The following is a 19,494-nucleotide window of genomic DNA, read 5'->3' as shown; positions in this document are numbered from 1 at the left end:
TAACTACACCGGTGTTCTACTCTTTTCTTTTTGGCAGGAAACAACAGAAAGAGAGACTCTCCCGTCTGGCCTGTAACGACCATTTTATATTGTTATTATAATTTTTTTTAAGCCACACTTTTCAAGAGTAAAGAACTTGTCGTAAAGTGTCGTAAAAGTAGATGGCGGGGGGTTCAGCGCCCCCATGCGGCATTACGGGCAATGACTGCATTGTAGAAGCGGCCAGCCAAGAGACGACCTGCTGGGTAAACAACAGTGGATGCCTCGGAAGGCAGGAATGGGAACTTCGTCGAGGGCAAATAGTGAGATTTTTTTATCTTGTCACATAGAGAAATAACACGGAGGTCGTATTGTCTCTTTCGAGTCGACTGGGTTTCCATTTCGAGCCAAAATGGCTGATTATAATCGAGTATTTACTGAGTGAAGTGGAGCTAGCGTTAGCTTAGCTCGTAGCCATCCGGGGCCCACTGCCTTCGATTTTGCTTCTCGGCACGGCTCGGGACTGTGTTGCCAGTTTCACAATCCCGGCCGCTACAATCCTCCGGGTCGCGATTTCTGCGTACTAGGCCTGCCTAGTTGCTGTTCGGGTAACACGTAGAAAACTACCTGTTTTCACTACTTGTCACTATTTCCTGCAGGATACAACCCCGCATGTTGCAAAAAGGACGGTGACACATTTTGAAAAAAGGACTTGGACACAGGTACGTGTTGTCTTTGTTGTCTTCTGTCTGGATATTTATCAGGCAACGGCTAGCTGTCCACTCTGGTTTCTCTCGATTCGTTATCGTAATATTGGTAGCTGATATTTTGGTGTGAGTGCTTCCCTAATAAAGCGACATTATCCAGCCTCAGTCACTTCGGCACCGTTTGTGGGACATACACACACAGAGACAGACAGACAGACAGGCAAGCAGGCAGACAGCAGCTGGGCTTATTGTAATTGTTAAGCGTTGTAGAAAGTATGCTTAGCCCCCAGCTTCAGGCTCGATACTGCCAGCCTAAATAAATCTATGTAGCTGTGTTTTTGCTTGCCTAATCAGTTGTTAGTGGTCAGAAAGCACTGTGGGTATCGTTAGAGCTCAGCAGTACTGAATCAGTCGTACATCTTGAATTGGTTTGCTGTTGCCATTTCTGATTGCACCCACCCCCATGTATTTTCTACTATAGATAGGCACCAGTTAACGTGGTAGAACTACCTCTTTTCTTCGTGATCTTATCGCCTTCATTAGAAATCAGCAGTATTATGGTGCAGCTTTGAGCCTTTGGGATTTTTTTTCCCTTCAGGGCTGTCCTCTGAGGCCCCTGAATTCATGCTTGTCATTGCGCAGCTTTTACAGTGAGATCTGAAGCACTCTCACTTATGTGTTAGATATATATAAAAGCATGTAAGACCATTGTTGCGTGTGCTTTTCACAGTTTTGCTAAATACTTGAGCAAATCACCCTCCTCTGACATAAAACCTGGCATCCCCTTTGACAGAAGTTGCATCTTCAGGTCAAGTGACAGCCAGGGTGCTGTTGTGAAATATGCTGCTAATGGACGTCGCTTGTGCATTTGGGTTTTCTCTGTCTCAGGAAATGCTCTGTAACCTACCACTTATATGCACAAATGTACATACCAAAGCAGTGCAGTGCATTTTACTGAGACAGTGCCAGGAGCATGTTGAACTGTGTAGTAGTTATTTTTATTGGGGTTTTTTTTTGTTTTTTTTTAAAAAATCACTATTTTGTATCTTAAAGAGAAACAATTTACTTTTGCTGTCAGCTGACTTTGTGTCTGTCCTAAATGCATGCAGTGTTCTTCATGTTTGGTATTTTAGCTTTTAGCTCCAATTTTTCTAAAAGCAGATTGAAGCAGGAAATTGAAATCAAATTCATGTTGTTGTGAATTGTGTGTTCCCAGCACACAATGTGGACAGGGACTAGCAAAGCACTGATTTCATATTTTTGTGTTGCGTTACATCACTTGTACTTCCAGATGGTTGCATAGACAGAGTTGGTACAATATGTTCCCAAATTACATTCTGAAATAGTAGCATCATGAATTTGTTTTCTGATTGCATCGGGTCAACAAGTACGACCAGCTTGTTGCTATAGGTGAAATCACTACATGCATACAGTGCAGACTATTTGACTTTGGGTTTACTGACTGTATAAAGTGCCCTAAATCAGAAAAAAGTTAGCCAGAAAAATACTGATCTGCTTTTAAGAGATGATCAAATATTTTGTTCGTGCTTGAAAGCACGGTGGCACGGTGGTTAGCACTGTTGCAGCACAGCAAGAAGATCCAGAGTTCAATTCCACCGTCAGGCCGGGGTCTTTCTGTGTGGAGTTTGCATGTTCTTCCCGTGTTTGCGTGGGTTCCCTCCGGGTACTCCGGCTTCCTCCCACCGTCCAAAGACATGCAGCTTGTGGGGATAGGTTAATTGGATAATCCAAATTGCCATTAGGTGTGAATGTGAGTGTGAATGGTTGTCTGTCCTGTGTGTTGGCCCTGCGACAGACTGGCGACCTGTCCAGGGTGTACCCCGCCTCTCGCCCTATGACAGCTGGGATAGGCTCCAGCACCCCCGCGACCTTGAAAAGGATAAGCGGAAGCGAATGGATGGATGGATGGTGCTTGAAAATACTTTATACAGAACCAGACTGATTGTGTTAATACCAATATTTGGGAAGTTTAAAATTTCTCTATCAATATATTTGCAGCTGTTGAGATACATATAGTGTATTACAGCTTTACTGAAAAATGAACGTGATAGGATTGCTGATTATTAACCCTTCAGTACCTAACCTATTGTAAAGTCACTGCTTGGCTCCATTCTGGTGCTACTCTACTGCATTTGCTGCAATAATCTCTGAGGCTTAGCTGTTCTGCTGGAAAAACTATGCGATGTTGCTATTACCCCCAAACATCCTTCTCTTCATTATAGTCAGTAAAACGAAAAATTCTGATGCCAAAACATGAATTCTCATATGGTATCTTAAATAAGCCAGTATCCACTTATACATGGATATATAGGTCAGGCTAGGATCCCATATTCTGAAGTATGTAAACAGAATGTTTTCTGCCCTTTTTAATGACAATTTTAAAGCCTTATCTATTACAGATTTCTAATGTATACCTTTGCAGTCCATATGTTTACACATCCAGGATTGCCAATAATGCCAAGCTATGCAATATATTTATTATGTAATATGTTGCAAGAAAGTATTCCGTTTTACATCTACTGAATTCTGGATTTGATTTGATATTGATGATTGCATTAAAAGCAGTTTCCAGTTTCACTGATAACTAAATGGCATTGTGATTTTCTTGACGGTTTGGAAACACAGCCCTCTCAGTTTTTACATTCCATGTTGGTGCAAAGAGCACTGTTGACTGCTATGTGCTTTTAGAACGTACACGTGGAGTCACGGAAATGGCTTGTTTTTTTGTTGTTGTTGTATGTGCAAAATGGTTTAAATTTCATAAATGACTGGCTTTGTCGTTGTTCTGGGAGACTTCAAAACCACTGTGAAAATTTTTCCCACGGCACCAGAGTGAAAGAGGCTCCTTCTCTTAGCAGATACACGTTGGTGCACTCAAGTATAACTCATACAGTCTCAGTCATGAAATAAACACGAGAATTTGTCTCCCTTTCAGATCTTTTTTTGATTTTTGTCATGCTTTTCTTGGTATCCACAACAATGCAAACACATCAGGGCTGTTGACTCATCATTACTTTGACTCAGCCTATGGGTATTTATTTACTGTCTTTAATCAGCAGCTTTGGGTCATTCTGTGTTAATTTGTATGAGAAAACAAAATGACTTGTTCAATGAATAGATTGTCTTGTATTTACACGGTGAGGTATTGTTTTAGATGAATTACTGTTTGTTCATGTTGTTGATTGGCCAGTGAAATGTCAAAAATGGTTAGCTTGAACGATTGCGTGCAGACTGAAAATAGAGAAGTACAATTGTCTTACAATCTATTTAAAAAAAATGCTGCATTTGGTTAAGGATATTAAGAATGAAGACTTGTTCGTGCATTCCTGCACTTCTCGGAGTCAGGAAGTCTAGCTCCAGCCTAGCTGTGGTCACGTGTTTTTGAGTTGGAATAAGGAAACACAGTTTAGTCCTAAAAAGACGACATGATAAATCATTGCTAGGAGTGATTAAATAACATGTTGACAGCTGTCTGCAGGTTTTACTCTGCTCATTATTAAAGTATTCAAATGAAAATATTCTCAGACTTTGTTTTGTTTTGTTTTTTAGTTTCAACATGAATGAGTGTTTACTCAAATTAAGAAACGATTTTTTTCTGCTTTTAAACACCATCAGTACAGAACAATCACTACTGTTTCTCTTTTATGCACCTTACATTAAATGTTTCTTACCTGTTTTTGTATCTAGTGGGGTTTTTTTTGTTTGTTTGTTGTTGTTGTTTTGTTTTTTTTGTTGTAGGTAGGATAGGCTGCAGAGGCCATAACAGAGTCCATTAGTAGTTGATTCTTTGGTTTTCCCTCTTTGTGTATTTTCTTCTAGATGTATAAACAAACATTTACGTTTACTTCAGTTTAAATGATGTCTGTAAGGCAGATTTTAGTCATATTTGAAGAACACTGAAAAGCACATGATTAAATTGTCTTATATAGTTAAGTTGGTCAATTGAAGCTGCCTGACTACTGAGGACTTTAAGTGTGTTTACTGTAAATACACCTAAAAAAATACATTACAACATAGACTATTAATACCTCATCCATCAGACCTACATTGAGCTCACAGCACTCATTCACATTTTGCTTATTTTATTTTCTGTTTCTTTGTTGACTGGCCTGTGTTTCTGTAACTCTTACATTTTTTTCCCTTTTCTAGGTTTGGTGACATGCAGTGGTGAGAGGCTTTGGAATTAATGCAAGTTCACTTGGTTTTTGCTCCGTGAGGTCAGACCTGCCACCATGAAGAGTGAGGTGCCGTCTGAGGCCGCTAACAGACAGGAGCATATGAAGGAGCAGCTGGTGAATCCCGAACCCATGGAGGCAGCCAAGAGCTTCCCTAACAACATGGAGGTGATTGGAAAAGCTGGCAGCGATTTTGAAACTCTTTGTGAGTCGAGGCATCGGCCCCTGAGAGACACAGGGACACATAGAGACTCAGAACGGAGCTTTCCCGGACGTAGAAAACGAAAAGGCCAACAGGCAGGCCCATCAGACTGCTCGCTCAAGGATGGCCACATCAGTGAGAGTTCATTGGCACCTCAGCGTCCCAGAGTAGAACTTTTACAGCAACCCAGCGAGGATGAGCATAATCACGAGTCCTCTTTTAGTGACTGTGCTTCGTCCCCTTCATCCAGCCTGCGATTCGGGGACTCAGACACTCTTAGCTCTGAGGACGAGGGGGAAGCAGGAGCAACAGGAGGCCAACATAAGGCCCCTGCCCTGACAGGAGGCGGAGCCACTGGAGTCGGCTTGCGCCCTGCTCTGGGCCGAACTCGGGGCAGCCGTACTCATAACTGGGTGCGGTCTGATGCTGAGCCCGTGCTGCTGAAGCGGGCGTGCCTGAGCAGCCGGCGGCCTATACATAGGAAACGCTTTGTGAAAACTGCTCCTGGAGGAGGTCAGCGGACTCAGAAGCAAAAGGAGCGACTACTACAACAGCGAAAGAATCGTGAAATGTTTGCACGCAAGAAGTATGCTCTACACCACAGCACCAGTAGTTCCAGTGAGGAGCTCAGCGGTGACTTGTCCTCTGAATCTTCTACTGAAGCAGAGGATGAGATGTATGTAGATGTTAGCAGCACTAGCAGCCAGACCAACAGTGCTGCTGTGGCCTCAGGTAATCACTAACCCTTACTCTGTTATACATTTATCTCTGTGTTACATTACTTTGTTGGATTACTTTTTAGTGCTTAATGAATTGACAAGTAAGGGAATAATTTATTTTCTCAATAACCAGTCTGTCAAAGAAAGGTTAGATTGTTTGCACATGACATGGGGTACGATGGGTTTTATATGTAGCAGCAGGCAAAATTATACACCACAGCCTGGGCATTTATTTTTCCATTATGTAATGGGTTGTTTTCAGCTCTTTGGAAAAAAAAAAATCACCACACTTGTAACATTATAATGGAAATTATTTCTCCTAAACATCACGGTCACCATGATCTCTAATGCTGCACAGCAACCCAGCATGAATTAACATATTTTAATTGAAGTACGTTGATGCAATGTTAAATTAACATGCACTGAAAAGCGGAACAGAAAAAACAGAAATGGCTCGTGAGGTCAACACATGTCGTGCAGCTTGCACTGACTGCTTTTAATCACAATAAAAGTTGTTAGTGTTCTAGATATATATATAAATAAATGTGTATATATACAAATATATAAATTACTGTAATATGCATACAGTAATGTGCAAAACTATTGAGTCACTCCTTATTTGTTTATATTTTGCTTCCAAAGAGCCAGGTTTCAGTCAGTAATTCTCCAGACTTTTAAACTGTTTCTTTGGACATTACCTGTTATTTTTTAAATTCCCTTTCAATCAGGTCCTTGTACTTGATCATTTTCAGAGGAATACTTTCTCTTGTCAAGAGATCGATGAGCATTGTCCACAAATAACAGACATCTTAGCAAAGGACCAATTTAAAATTGCATCTTCAGGCACTCTTTTTTTTAGTAGCAGCCTGTCTCAAAAGCAGATATTTTAGTTCCATTTCTTTAATTGAATCTATGACAAAAGGCCCAAAATAAGAGTCTGGCATGTATAAATATAAGTTTTGGGCCAACAAGGTGATCGACAGAGAGCTATTAGCCAAAAACTTGCCTAGGATGGTGTGCGGAGTGTCGTTAAAAAATTGGAGGAAACTAGGCAAAAGGAGAACTGACTGGCTTAAAATACTATAAACAGAAGATGAAGAGTAGCAGAAAGTCATGTCTCTAATAGGAAAGCATCTGACTGACAACAATTTAAATTTTCACCATGACAACGATCCTAAACACACTGCCAATTCAATAAAAACATATTCCATACAGTAGAACACTATGAGTCATTATCAACGCACTGCGGAATCATCTTGATAGAGAACAGAACAAAAGATAGCCAAATAGGAGCTTTGAATGTCTTTCGAGAAGCCTAGAGAACTATTCCTTAATACTACTTAACAAAATTACAAGAAAACCTGGCTAAGACCGTTCAGACTGTGTTTAAAAATAAAGGAGGCTATACCAAATATTGATTTTAAGATGTTAGAACTGTATAGTTCACCTATTGCACCAATTGCACCAATTTCCCTTTTCCTAACAAAAAAAATACAGAGAAATGACGATGACTCAAGAGTTGCACAGTACGGAATTTTTATAGACTTCCTGTTCCCTCACAGCACAATCAGGATCTAATTCTCTGTTGTAGAAGTTTAATGATGTGAAGTATCTCATTTGTTTCTTTAGTTGGAGTCACTAGCTCTTTAGGTGTGCTGGCATTATATGTACCCTCTGGTACAATTTTGGATTGGTTTGGCCAGTTGGGTAGGGTCTCCTACTCCATAATTACTGCGGAATCACAGATGAACAATAGCATCGCTATTAGGATGGGGTGGCATAGAAGTTTTAAGGTGCAACCTTTAGAGCAGTCCTACCCATATATCGCACAGTGTGAAAAGAATCTCAGTAGTGCACAGGTGAGAGAAACACACACATTGGAAGCTTATTTCTCATTTCCAGCATGAGGAGATTTTTGTGTGTTTAATACAATAATGATTGATTTAGTCAATCATAATTAACATAAGTGGACAGATATCAGCTGAACAGCTAAAATGCTTTCGTGATAACATGTTCTGGCTTTTTTTTCTCCTAACAGTTTAACCATAGACCTATAGACCAGTCTGTTTTTATCTGTGTAAAAGGGCTCACCTGTCTCTGCTCTTCAGCGTGACATTTGCACACGGTGTTTTTCACCAATTAACACGCTTGGGTTGAGGAAAAAAAGTTATGAAGACAAGACAAATGACTGTCTATCAAAATGCACCATCAGATTACAGTGTAATTTAAACATTAAATCAGAAGTCATAAAGATCCTCTTTTCTTTCATTTAATAATAATGATGGGTCATTGTAGCTGCTATACACACACATTTACATGTTCAGAAGCATGCATATGTCTGAACACATCTATCTTGCAAGGTTACATGCGGAGATTGACATGAAGCCATAGCGAGGTAGATTCAATTGTGAATATTATAATAATTATACCACTGAAATAATACAACAGTGTGTACTGCAATCTGAAAGCACAAATGGGAAAACCAGAGTGAAACTTACCACAGAGGTTCAAGTAGAAGCTACTGAAGTGCTGAGCTCCAAACACAGAACTACTTTACTGAGATCCTGCAGTAACGTCCAGCACAGTCTCAGGACACAGCTAAAGCCAGATTTATGGTTCCATATTTGCGTCCATTTGTGTAGCTCTTTGGCTGGGCATACAAGATGATGCAAATTCATCCACTACAGAGGCTCTGAAGATGCACTCTAAATGGCTAAAAGTGCATCAGTTGACATCAGTGTCACTGTGTGTAGGTCGAGTGCTTGAATTTAACAGCTGGAATAAGAATAGGATGAGGAACAGTTAAGAAAGTCCTTAGTTGTTTTTAACACTCTGTTTCACTGTATTACAAAGAACTTCTTTACATAGTTTGACTTCTTTCGGGCTAAGCTGAAAACTAAACAAGAGTAGTCAGCTTTCCATATAATTTGTAAACTGCCTCCAGCTGGCTGTAGACCACCATAACGTATAGATGTGGGTCTGAAAAGCTCTGTGTACACCTATACATGACCCACACAGTACCATGAGGGTCCTTAGGAGAAAGAGGCCTTCATCTGCCCTGCTATAAAGACGGACCACAGCTGCTTGGCTAGCCCCTGCTGTGAGGCTGTAGGAAAATCATGGCTTGGCACAGCATGGCTAAATGAGACTAACATGAGCAAAATGAAAACCCTATTAATTTCTGTTTTCTGAAGCTGGATCAGAGTCTACAGGTTTTCCTTTTACAGAAGGAGATTTTATTCTGGCTTACTAGCATGTCCCGTTAATATGAAAGGAAACAAAAAAAAATGAAATGAACTTTATGATAGTTTTTGACTGGCATTATAGCATTCCATAAATGTGATGAATGTTGAAACATACATTAGAATATGATGGCTGAATATTCAGAGCCCTACCTCTGAGAAATGGCAACTGCTGCAGTCTGTACCTTTTCAGGTTTATGAAGCTACTAAATTCAAACTCTAACTTTGTGATTTGTTTCTCAGTGACTGTAAGAATGAAATCCTTTGAAAAGTTCCACCTCCGCCTTCGTTCATTGTTTCTTTCATGTAGCTATTTAGCCTGAGCGATATTTCTGCTGCTGTGGCCCTAAGGGAGAATGGAAAGTTAGTTGTTGTGCCTCTGTGGTGGGAGACAGGTGGGAGAAAACTCAAACACTGTAGAGCAGCAGCCTTTGCATAGAAACAGTGAGTCTCTGAGGAAAAACAAGGCATTTGTTTACAGCAGGGGAAAGCAAGGAGGCAAGTGATGAAACCTTCCTTGTCCAGGGTTTGATGTAGGTGTGTGATGTAGAGAGGAAAAAGTTAAATCTTACACAATGTATTAAAATGGGGAAACAATATCACAGCCAAATTTAATTTCAATGCAGTTTCAATGCAGTTTATGCCTTAATTGATTTTCTTTAATAAAATCAAATAAAATTCTGGTAAATTACTGGTTTAAACACAGATCAGACTCTTGGCCACACTAAATTGCCCCAAGCATATTACGTGTCCTCACGGTGTTGTGTTTCTTTTTAAAAGTATAGTAATATGAGGTGTTGTTTATCTTATTAAACATTGCACATATTGGCTACAGTTCCCTACCAACTTGTTTTTGTGACTACATAAAGGCTTCACCTGAGTGCCAGGCAGCTAGACTTGCAGAAGGTGCTAAGCAGCAGTTCTCATGAGAGAGTAGGAATAGAAATCACTCTGGGGAATTAGACTTCAGTAACATGGCAAGTCACTTGGTGATGTGCACAAAGACACGGTTTACCTAAGCAAACAAAGTGCACAAATATACTCTAGCGCTAAGTAAAGTAAGCAAGCATTAGTTTAAGTTGTTTTAAAATCTCTTAACCAGCTTCCACAAGCTCTGTTCTACAAATCTTTCTGAATTTCATTCCTTAGAGATCATAAGGTGACAGTGTTACAGTTTAAATGTGCTATACGCTGTAAGCCTGCCTTGGTATTTATGTGGAAGGCCAACCATGTGGGAGAGATCTTGTAAGTTTGACTGAAACACCCAATGCATGAGTCAGCAACTCTGACTTGCACTGAAATATTGTGATAATAATTAGAAACAGGCATGGGACTGTAAGCAGAAATAATCATGTCTCTGACTTATACTGTGTATTCTCATCATCATTAGTGGAGACAAAGTTATAGTTTCAAGTCTGGAGCTAACCCTAAAATAAATTCATGTTTGGGGAGACTGCTGTCATTACCCTCCCATGGCACCGGCACTGCCTCCATTTGCAATGCTGAGAAGAATGATGCAGTTCTCTCCAATTAGTTTGCCATGACTAACCTGTTTGAGCAGTGCCTATGATGCACTGGGCTCCTTGAGTATAATGTGGGTGGCATTAATACATGCACCCACACAGGACAACTTGAGTGTTATTAATTGACCACATACATTAGATATAAATCGGAAAATTAAATAAATGCACATTTGTGGGTTTGCGTAATGCATATTTGTATTTTTAAAATGGATTACTTTACAAATGTAATAATATCTTCTGGTTTCCTTCTTTTGATGTGTCAGTGCAACCGTTAACGCTTTGCAGACACACCTTAGGGCTATCCAATGGTGTTAAGTGCAAGTTGAGATGGAGTGGGATCTGTTGCATCGATTACATTTCTCTTGTGCCCAGAGCTGCTGAACTGAGCAATTTCAGCTCAAAGGTTTATTGGTTGGGTTATTTGTACGCTTTAAGCGAGTTACTTATACTTTACTTGATTCTGGTAAGCAGAAAACTGATTGAGCTTAATAAAAATTCGGACTATGACATGTTTATGCTGTTTGTTTTATTGTAGTTAGATGATCTTTGCATTTATCAGATAGTATCTGGTCAGTTTATTAGAACTGGGGAGAAAATTGATAGAATGGTATTGTAATATGGTGGTATTGTATCAATATAGGGACACATGATATCTATATTTTCTTAAATACATTAAATTACTCTGGGAATACTATGACAAAGAGGGCTCATCTCGTACATCCTGGGATAACATTAGTTGAGCAAACATACATTATATTGACTCAACTGAAAAAACATCCAACATTGGACACAGTGTGAACTAGGAGTCAGCTTCATCATGCTAACTAAGGGCTCAGTCACATGAGTAAAAGTAGGACAGCAACATCCTTGCATCTACAAGAAAATCTGCCTGGTGGTTGCATTGAATTTTTTCACATTCTGTGACCGATTGCAGCTTGTGATGTCTAAATGGTTGCACATAGCTTGAGCGTGTTGATCGCAAGGTATAGATTGCATGATAGGAGGCAACCTTTCTGCAAGCAGTTGAACTCAGACTTGGACTGACTGCAATCACTATCAGAGAAAGTTGAAGGCTTGCACATAACTGTGATCTAATAATCAATATGTTAAAAATGTAAATAATAATGTATCATGAGTGAAATATTGTGATAATATCATATTGTAGGGAGTCTGGAGTACTACACTAACTTTTGGTAATGGGTTTATTCAGGTGCTCTGGACGAGGATGTGGTGGTGATTGAGGCGTCTCCAGCTCCCGCTCCTGCTGTCCCTGCAAGTGAGGAGATCAATGTTACCTCAACGGACAGTGAGGTAGAGATCGTCACAGTTGGAGATGGGTTCAGGTAGGCACCCCAGCTTTTTTGACTAATCAGTGAGAGTAAAATAAGATCTTAAATTAATTTGACCCTGACTCTAACTACTTTGAATTCTTAAGGGTCTTAGGTGGATACAGACTAAGCATCTGAACTGAGAAAGGAGTTTGCTGTTAGTACAGTTTGTGTTTTTTTTTTGTCATGAAGTGTAAACAAAAACTCAAGCTCAGTATTGTGCAGCTTGGGTTATGACTTTTCTTAACTTGCAAAAATAGACTTTTACACATGTGCTGTTAATGCTGTTTTTGTATACCAGTGCTATGCATTCCGCTTTCACAACAATGCAAAGTGTCCACTTGGGTCAGTGTGGCAGATTAATGCGAGAGTTTCTGCAGACACTAAAGTTGCTGGCACAGCTACATCCTTAGCGTACCTTTTAGCAGACTAGGTAATAACTCCTCAACTTTGACATGAGCTACTGACATGACTACCCATGGGAGTGAATGATTCTGTTGATTGACATATGAGGGAATGGTAAATGCATTAAATGGAAGGCACCGATGCTAAGAGACTGGTTGGCAACCATCTGGCAATCCACAGGTTGCTGGGAAAAAATATGCATACCATGATTGGTTGTGAATGCCTGCTGGTTAGTGGCAGATGCTAAAGCTTCATTCATGCAGTCCTAGAGATCTGCCAGTGACGCCCAGTAACCACTGGTCACCAGAGAAAATTGTTTCTTCTGTGACAATTGGCAAGAAGTCACTAGCGTAAAACTGATCACAAAGAGGTACACAGTGCTGCACTGAAAACCACCTTACTGTTGCTTTGGTTATTAGCAGGTTGCTGCACTCGACTGTAGTTTGCATGGAAGAAACAATCTTGTCTACAAACACTTGCAAACCCCTTCCAAGTGTTCGTGAAACTATAAAAAGTGCAACACAAACTGAAAAGAGACCATTGGTAGAAACTGCACATTTTGAAATATGTTGGTTGTCACAATATGATAAATCTTTTTTTTTTCTAGTTTGCTTTGCTTTTTTATCCAGTTTTAGCTCAGTGAGTCAATTTTAGCTCATCAAGAGAAGAGAAGAGCATCTTCCATTCAAACTAAGGGTGACCATTGCAGTCTGCTATTAACCAAATAAGATCTTTGGTGTAGTAGGGTCCTCTTTGCAAATGTTTTCACAGAGTGACAGCCGGCAACCACTTGCCATCCAGTTAGGAAATGCACATTTTTCTCTAGCAGCTGGGGTGGGGGTGCCAGGAGGGTAACAACTTATCTAGTTCTGTGAGATGTAGCCTAAACAGTGTGAAATGTTTACCAGCATGCAGACATCAGCTGCAGAGCAAAAGGGAATTGCTTTATATCAGGACATGGCTTTCCTCTTCTTAATATTACTAAAATAGCTAAGACACTGTTAGCTCCAGCTTCAGCACTTCGCTCTCTTAGACCTTTTATTTTAAGGGCTGATCTGTGATAATGTACAGTAAGGATAGTTTAAAATGCCTTATAAGACTTAAACCAAACGTTAGACAGCTGGCTTTGTTAGTGTCTCCATGTGGGTGTAGCCATTGTGACAGAACTAGAAAAAGGAGTAAGTGCAGGTTGGTCATTGCTTGTTTAAAGAGAAGTTGTAGGATGGGGGTGGAGTGTAGTGCTTTAGTTGATTTGTTTTGCTCATGGATTCCATAGCTCTGCTTACATTGAACCGAGAAACCAGTCCTAGTAGAGCTGCATGCCTACATGTTTATAGCTGTAAACCCACATCACCCTGAAGCCACCTACGCTGTGCCTCTGCCGTTTAACTTTTTCTAGATATGTCAAGCGCAATGTGAGGTCAACCAGATGCGTGACTGAAGGTTTATAGTTAAATATAGTTAACTTGTTACATCACGAATGATTTAAGTGGCAGGGACAAAAAAGTCACTTTGACATGCCACTTTTTTTATATGCTACTAAAATGTTAAAACTATATATAAAACCAATGTGAATAATGACCCCATATCACAGAATAATTCTCAAAGTCATGTTTACTTGTATTCCAGACTTGTTTTTTTTTTTAACATCACTAGAGGTGTATTTTGTTATGTAAGCTTAAAACTACCCTGGAGTAGATGTAGTGCGAGTCTTTTTTGACATCAAGTGACATCTTGCATTCAAAGACAATTATATGAATTTAAAAAGAAACTCCCAGACTTAGTAAGACCATGAGGGCAGTACAGTACCGATGACCTTTAATGATTAACCCAGTTTTGTGGATGCATGCATAAATTAGAATACTTTGTGGCAAAGAATAACAACAATAACTAGCTGCTTCCACACTGAGTCTCTTGTCCCGAGGATGGAGTCCAACTTAACCAACCTCTGGTGCATATGGAGAAAGTTGTAGTCCTAGTTTTGCTCTGCAGCCTCTTGGGCTCAGCATTGCAGCACATGAACCAGTTCTGCACCTTTTTGTTGTTGTTTAGAGTGGTTCTCCACAGCATAACAAGGGCATGCACAAGGCTGGTTGGACTGTGCACAACTGCATAATTGACTTTCTGGAGAGACAGCTAAATGATATCAAGGACAGCCACAGCAGTGCCAGCTAACAGAATTACTCACTAATAAAGAAACTGCTAAAATGACATGCAGAATATACTTATCCTGCTTTTGATATACCTGGGCATCTCACACAAATAAAGTCCGTATTTGGGGAAACACTATATACATTGCATAGCCTGATTGGTATCATGGCTGCCATATCAGTGTATATAATGCTTAAGTTTTTACGGTATGGATGCTTGTTAGAGACAGCCATTGATAGTTTTGCACACTGACTTGAAGAATGTATATATGTAAAGTAAAATGTGCAGCATTTGAGAGCAGTGTGTTTAGAGAAGGTGTATTCCACTACACCCGCCTCCATTTTCCTCAACCAATGAATCTTTTCTCTCTCTTCTCATATAACTTCTTGCCTCCTCATGCAGGCGATTATGCAGCTCAGTTCACAAACCTCTGCCTCTGTGTTAACCTCCATCTGTCTCCTTTGGCTTTCTGTCTTTAACCAAATTTTTCCTGTTCCTACCTTTCACATTAGTCTATCAGTAATATATGAAAAATAGTTCCTGGAAGTGAGTATACCCAGCCTGCGATGTCATGGCCTGTCTGCCTGTTTTCCTCACTTTCAAAGATGTCCTGTCTCATTAGAGAATGTAGAGATGAGCTCTGCTGTAAGGGGGATGGGCAGCAGCAGAGCAGAAGGGCGGAGAATCAAAGGCCAGGAGAATGAGCAGTGAAATCTTTGTTCACACTGCCAGTGGTCTAATTTATATGTTCATGTGCAGTTTATACTAATACAGGCACGATATTCAGAAGTATGAAAACCCACATGCATATTGTATCGTGACTTTTTCTTGGTTTGTTGGGTGATTGGCTGCTTCTGATGTGATTTATTTAATTGTTTGTGATACATTTGCATGAAAACAACTTCTGTGGGCAGAAGAGTGGGTTTCCTAAGTAACTGCTGTAGCATAAGATAAACTCTCACTAAACATAGATATACTTTTTATTCTGAAAATGGAGAGAAACAGTCTTAGAGCAGCCAAAACAAATCAAAACGTAACGTAATGTAAAAGCTGAAGATAACACAGTAAATAGCCTGATAAGTAAAATCATACAGGGTTGGACAGCCTCTCTTCACTCCCAGCTTGTGCAAAATGTGGCACTCCAAATTCAGGTTTAAACCAACAGCAGCACTTTTGACATAAGTGGGGAAAAAACTCTAAAAAAAATTAAGGAAAGTGTTTCCATTTTTAACCCACTGCCTCTCAGATTGCTCATTTGACTTACTGTCAGTGTTCTCATCTTGAATTTGAACGGCTGGCAGTTATTTTTTTGTTCATGCAGCTTCACAGTTGACTCTCCTGTAAAGCCGTGCGTCAGGAGAAAATTCCAGTGTTTTAACAGTGCACTGTGGGCTGCGTTTGGCAGCTGGTTCACCCAGAGCACAGTGAGTTACAATAAACAAGGATTATGTAGCTGACATGGATCAATTAAAAAAAAAAAAGCCCTTGATGAGTCCCTGCCCTGATTCTGCAAATCAGCTCAGTATGTGCATAGTAGGGCAGTGAATATCACGAGACACTGTGTGAGCGTTATGTGCGTGCTACATTTTTCTGCAGGATTCCTGAAAGTTTTCTACTCTGTGTTTAGAGTTGGAAGGCCTAAATTATGAAGACGGAGTCAATACTGCTGTCAGGGCAAAGCTTAATGCCTCACATTGTTTATTCTCTCTTGCACAGTGCTGTTGGCCTTGTATGATCCCCTCCCAACCTTTAAACTCCCAACCTCCCAGCCTTAGCTGCCCATAGCATCAGTCCCAGCAGTTTACATTGCCGCAGTGCACAGAACCTCAGCTCCCTGGGGTTTGTGTCTCTCAACACTTTGGTTTGGCACAGCCTCGACATTGCCAAGCCACCCATTCCCACAGTGTTCATATTTACAATGTACTGTTTTGCTCTTTGCTGCCAGCCCCCCACACTCAAGGGGTCATAGTGGTAAACAGATATTTACAAAATAATCCCAGGGCTGCTTAATTAGGAGCCCATCCCTAGTGGCAAGCCCTGCTCCTTGGGATCAACCCTGAGCTGAGGATGCTGGCCAATTAGACCCCAGTACAACCACCATGTACCCCTCCCCCCCACTCCCTCCACCCACAGATGCCACCCTCACTGCTGTGTGTTCAGTGGTGAGGAACAAGTGTTTGTTAGCAATGTGTGAAGTATGAAGTTTAATAAGCTTCCTCCTCTATTGTTGCATTGTGCAGTACGTCCCACAGGAAGCTGATTTGGACGAGGACAGTATGAGCTAGTGGGAATCCCCCTCAACACAAAGCGTTTGCTCTGTTACATTTAAGCAATGAAATCAAAGCCATCTCTTAACTCAGTTTGTCTCTTAGTTAGCCAGTTCAAAACGTTACATATTCATCTTTAAAGTATTAAAGTAAAACATGCAGGCACTAAAATTGAAATGAGGAATAATAATACTTTTTATTTACTAGTTAACTTTATACAGAGTGCAGTAAACACTTGATGTGACCAGTCTTTTGCTTTTTAAACAACATTAGTTTTCATCAGTAACACTTCCATAGGTTTAAGGTATTTGGTAGTTTGGTTATTTCACCAGCTTTCAGGGCTTGCCCTGTGTGTTCAATGCACTCAAGTCTGTCTTAATATTTCTTCAGGTGATCCCAGAGTGGTGGTTAAATCCTATTATTATCTTTAAAATACAAAATAAAACCTCATTCATGATATGACTTTATGGCATTAACAAGGTAAAAGGAAAAGAAGATTGTAGTATTTGCTCACTTCTTTCTTTGGTGTGAATAAGTCCATTCTTCCTATTCTACTCAGTTGGTCTAGTTTCTATTTGTAATGTGCTGGGACGAGATCAGGGAAATACCCTTAGAAGTCACAAGTATGTCATTTGGCTAAAACAAAGAGAAAGATTTTGGAACATTTACAGTGGGGGCCTCCACTTCACCTGATCTGTCTCTGTTTTCTCTGTGTTAAAAGGAAAACATGAGAAATAATTTAATTTTCCCAAAAGTTAGAAAATTAGTGTTTTTCAGTAGCCAAAACATAACAGAATAAAAAAGCTTGTAGGGTTAAAACTGATGTTCAAAATGGGACTCGGTTAAATCGAAAATGGAATAAATGAAAAGCTGAATACAATAAAATCTAAATATGAGGATGCAGGTATGATGTGTGCATGGTGTTCTGCATATATCCTGAGCTCAAACAGATGTTGTACAAAGTGTTCAGCAGTATGTCCAGTAAGTGGTGCAGAGGGTGACCATTATTCATTGCCACAGTGATTTGGATGAACTCTGCATGAGCCAATAGCATATTCCGGTCAGTGTTTATTCAAACTGGATTCAAACAGCAATGACGAATTCCCTTGGCAACTAATATGGATGCATTCCAACAGTTAGCAGTTCAATATTCAGGCTGCAGAAAAGTTCCTTCATAGTAACGTGATGAGGTTGCGCCACTTTTTCAGGAGGATACTCTATATACAAAAGACTTCACACACTGATTTCTGGACTCTGCCTGTGTAAGCTTTTGGTTATCACCATGTTTTATTTGGAGCCAGACTTGAACACATTAAGACTTAAGAGAGTGAGGTGTTAAGTTACGAGCTAACGCTAGCTAGTATTGTTAGCAAGCTGTGTGCAAAAACTCCGTGTTTGTAACTAACAGACACATTTACCTGCTATTTAGTGCCTGGTAAACAGATTAAGGAAATACCAGAATTTAACCAAAAACAGAGCCACTGACTCATTAGGATGGTTACAACTCATTCTAAGCCATGCTATGTGTCAAATAATTCCACTTAAAAAATGTTTTTTCAAAAAGTCACCAACACCACAAATGTGGCTCAGAGGTTCAGTTCAGTGATTTGAAATGGCCAGAGTGAAACATAGTAGACAACAAGTGGCCTCACCCCTAGATGGCATTTGCCACAAAGGGCAAATTTATCAATAGAGAGCAAATCTATTTTTGTACCAGGCTGTAAACAAGTTTATTTAATGGCTGAAGCTCAGTGTTTTAACATGCAGGTCTCTGAGGACTGACTCATTTGTGAAGCCAGGCAGAAGTCAAGTTTTTGCCCCCACAGTTTGCTCCTTAAAATGGGTTAAAAAAAGGAAAAGGGTCAATCTAACAGTGACTTAATCAGTAACATATTGATGTCTGATGTATATGTATCAATCAGTAGGAATCTCTGAGCTAGTCACATCAGAGTTATTGAGACTGTGCTGTTGCTTTCTTCCCTCTGCTGCTGTGTATTCCTGTTTTTAATCTCTCATTTAGCCACGGTGAAATTCCCTAGCTGCAGAGCTCCATGGCATCAAGCTTTACGGCACTCCCATGTAGTCTCTTGACTCTTCTCCCTTGAGGTCATACCCTCCTCCCTCTGATCACCTAGATTTACAGTGCTGTGGAGGGAAATGCGGCTACTCCCTGGCCTCTCACTTGGGTCTCAGAGGCCATGGGGTAGAGCGACCGGAGCCTTGGAGAGAGAAAATTAAAAGAAAGATAAGAAAATGGGCTAAAGGTGGGGCAAGAGAAGCACAGCGTTTGACTTAATTCGAGGAAAACGAAAGGTGGTTGGAGATGATGGGAAGATTTAGATGCAAAGATGATCACAGAACAAGTCTGCAGATTCTAAAAGTCAGTTTTTTGTAGTTTTTGTTTTTTTGGGTTTTTTTATTTAGCAACTAATTTACTAAGTAAATGATTAAAGTTTCAAACTAAACAACTAGTGCAGAACAGAAAAAGAATGCAAAACTACACAACCTAATGGATGATGTTAAATATTTCACAAACACAGGGGGCTAGTTTGTCAAGTGTGGCTTATCTTAGCAGCACCAGCTGTAATTCTTTCTCTGCAGGTCCACACACGTGTGCAGACTGTGGTTCTGTGTTGCTCTGATCAGGTGGTGATATGCCACTTTACTCCACCACAGGCTGCAGATCAAAGTATAACAGGACTGCGCTGGTTGCAGGGCTTGTCATCTGTTTTACTTTCCAGCATGCTCATTTACAGCTTACTGCCACAGAGTCAT

The 19,494-nt window shown here is 40.2% G+C and overlaps 1 protein-coding gene across 4 annotated transcripts in view; it reads left to right on the top strand.

Annotated features, from left to right (window-relative positions):
- Positions 1-212: 212 nt before the first annotated feature.
- The window catches only part of rnf111 (ring finger protein 111), a 33,728-nt gene continuing 14,446 nt past the window's right edge, over positions 213-19,494 (top strand). For 2 of the 4 annotated variants that reach the window (XM_031758029.2, XM_031758025.2), the window contains exons 1-3: positions 216-701; positions 4,857-5,816; positions 11,779-11,911. In XM_031758029.2, coding sequence (XP_031613889.2) covers positions 4,940-5,816; positions 11,779-11,911 — 1,010 coding nt within the window. In that variant the 5' untranslated portion in view covers positions 216-701; positions 4,857-4,939. Of the gene's footprint in view, positions 702-4,856; positions 5,817-11,778; positions 11,912-19,494 lie in introns of all 4 variants that reach the window. The other 2 variants (XM_031758027.2, XM_031758028.2) reach the window with 2 other exon arrangements.

The sequence above is a fragment of the Oreochromis aureus genome, linkage group 1, assembly GCF_013358895.1.
Source record: "Oreochromis aureus strain Israel breed Guangdong linkage group 1, ZZ_aureus, whole genome shotgun sequence".
NCBI lineage: Eukaryota > Metazoa > Chordata > Actinopteri > Cichliformes > Cichlidae > Oreochromis > Oreochromis aureus.
The sequence above is the reverse complement of the archived record's forward strand: the minus strand, read 5'-3'. Positions and strand labels throughout refer to the sequence as shown.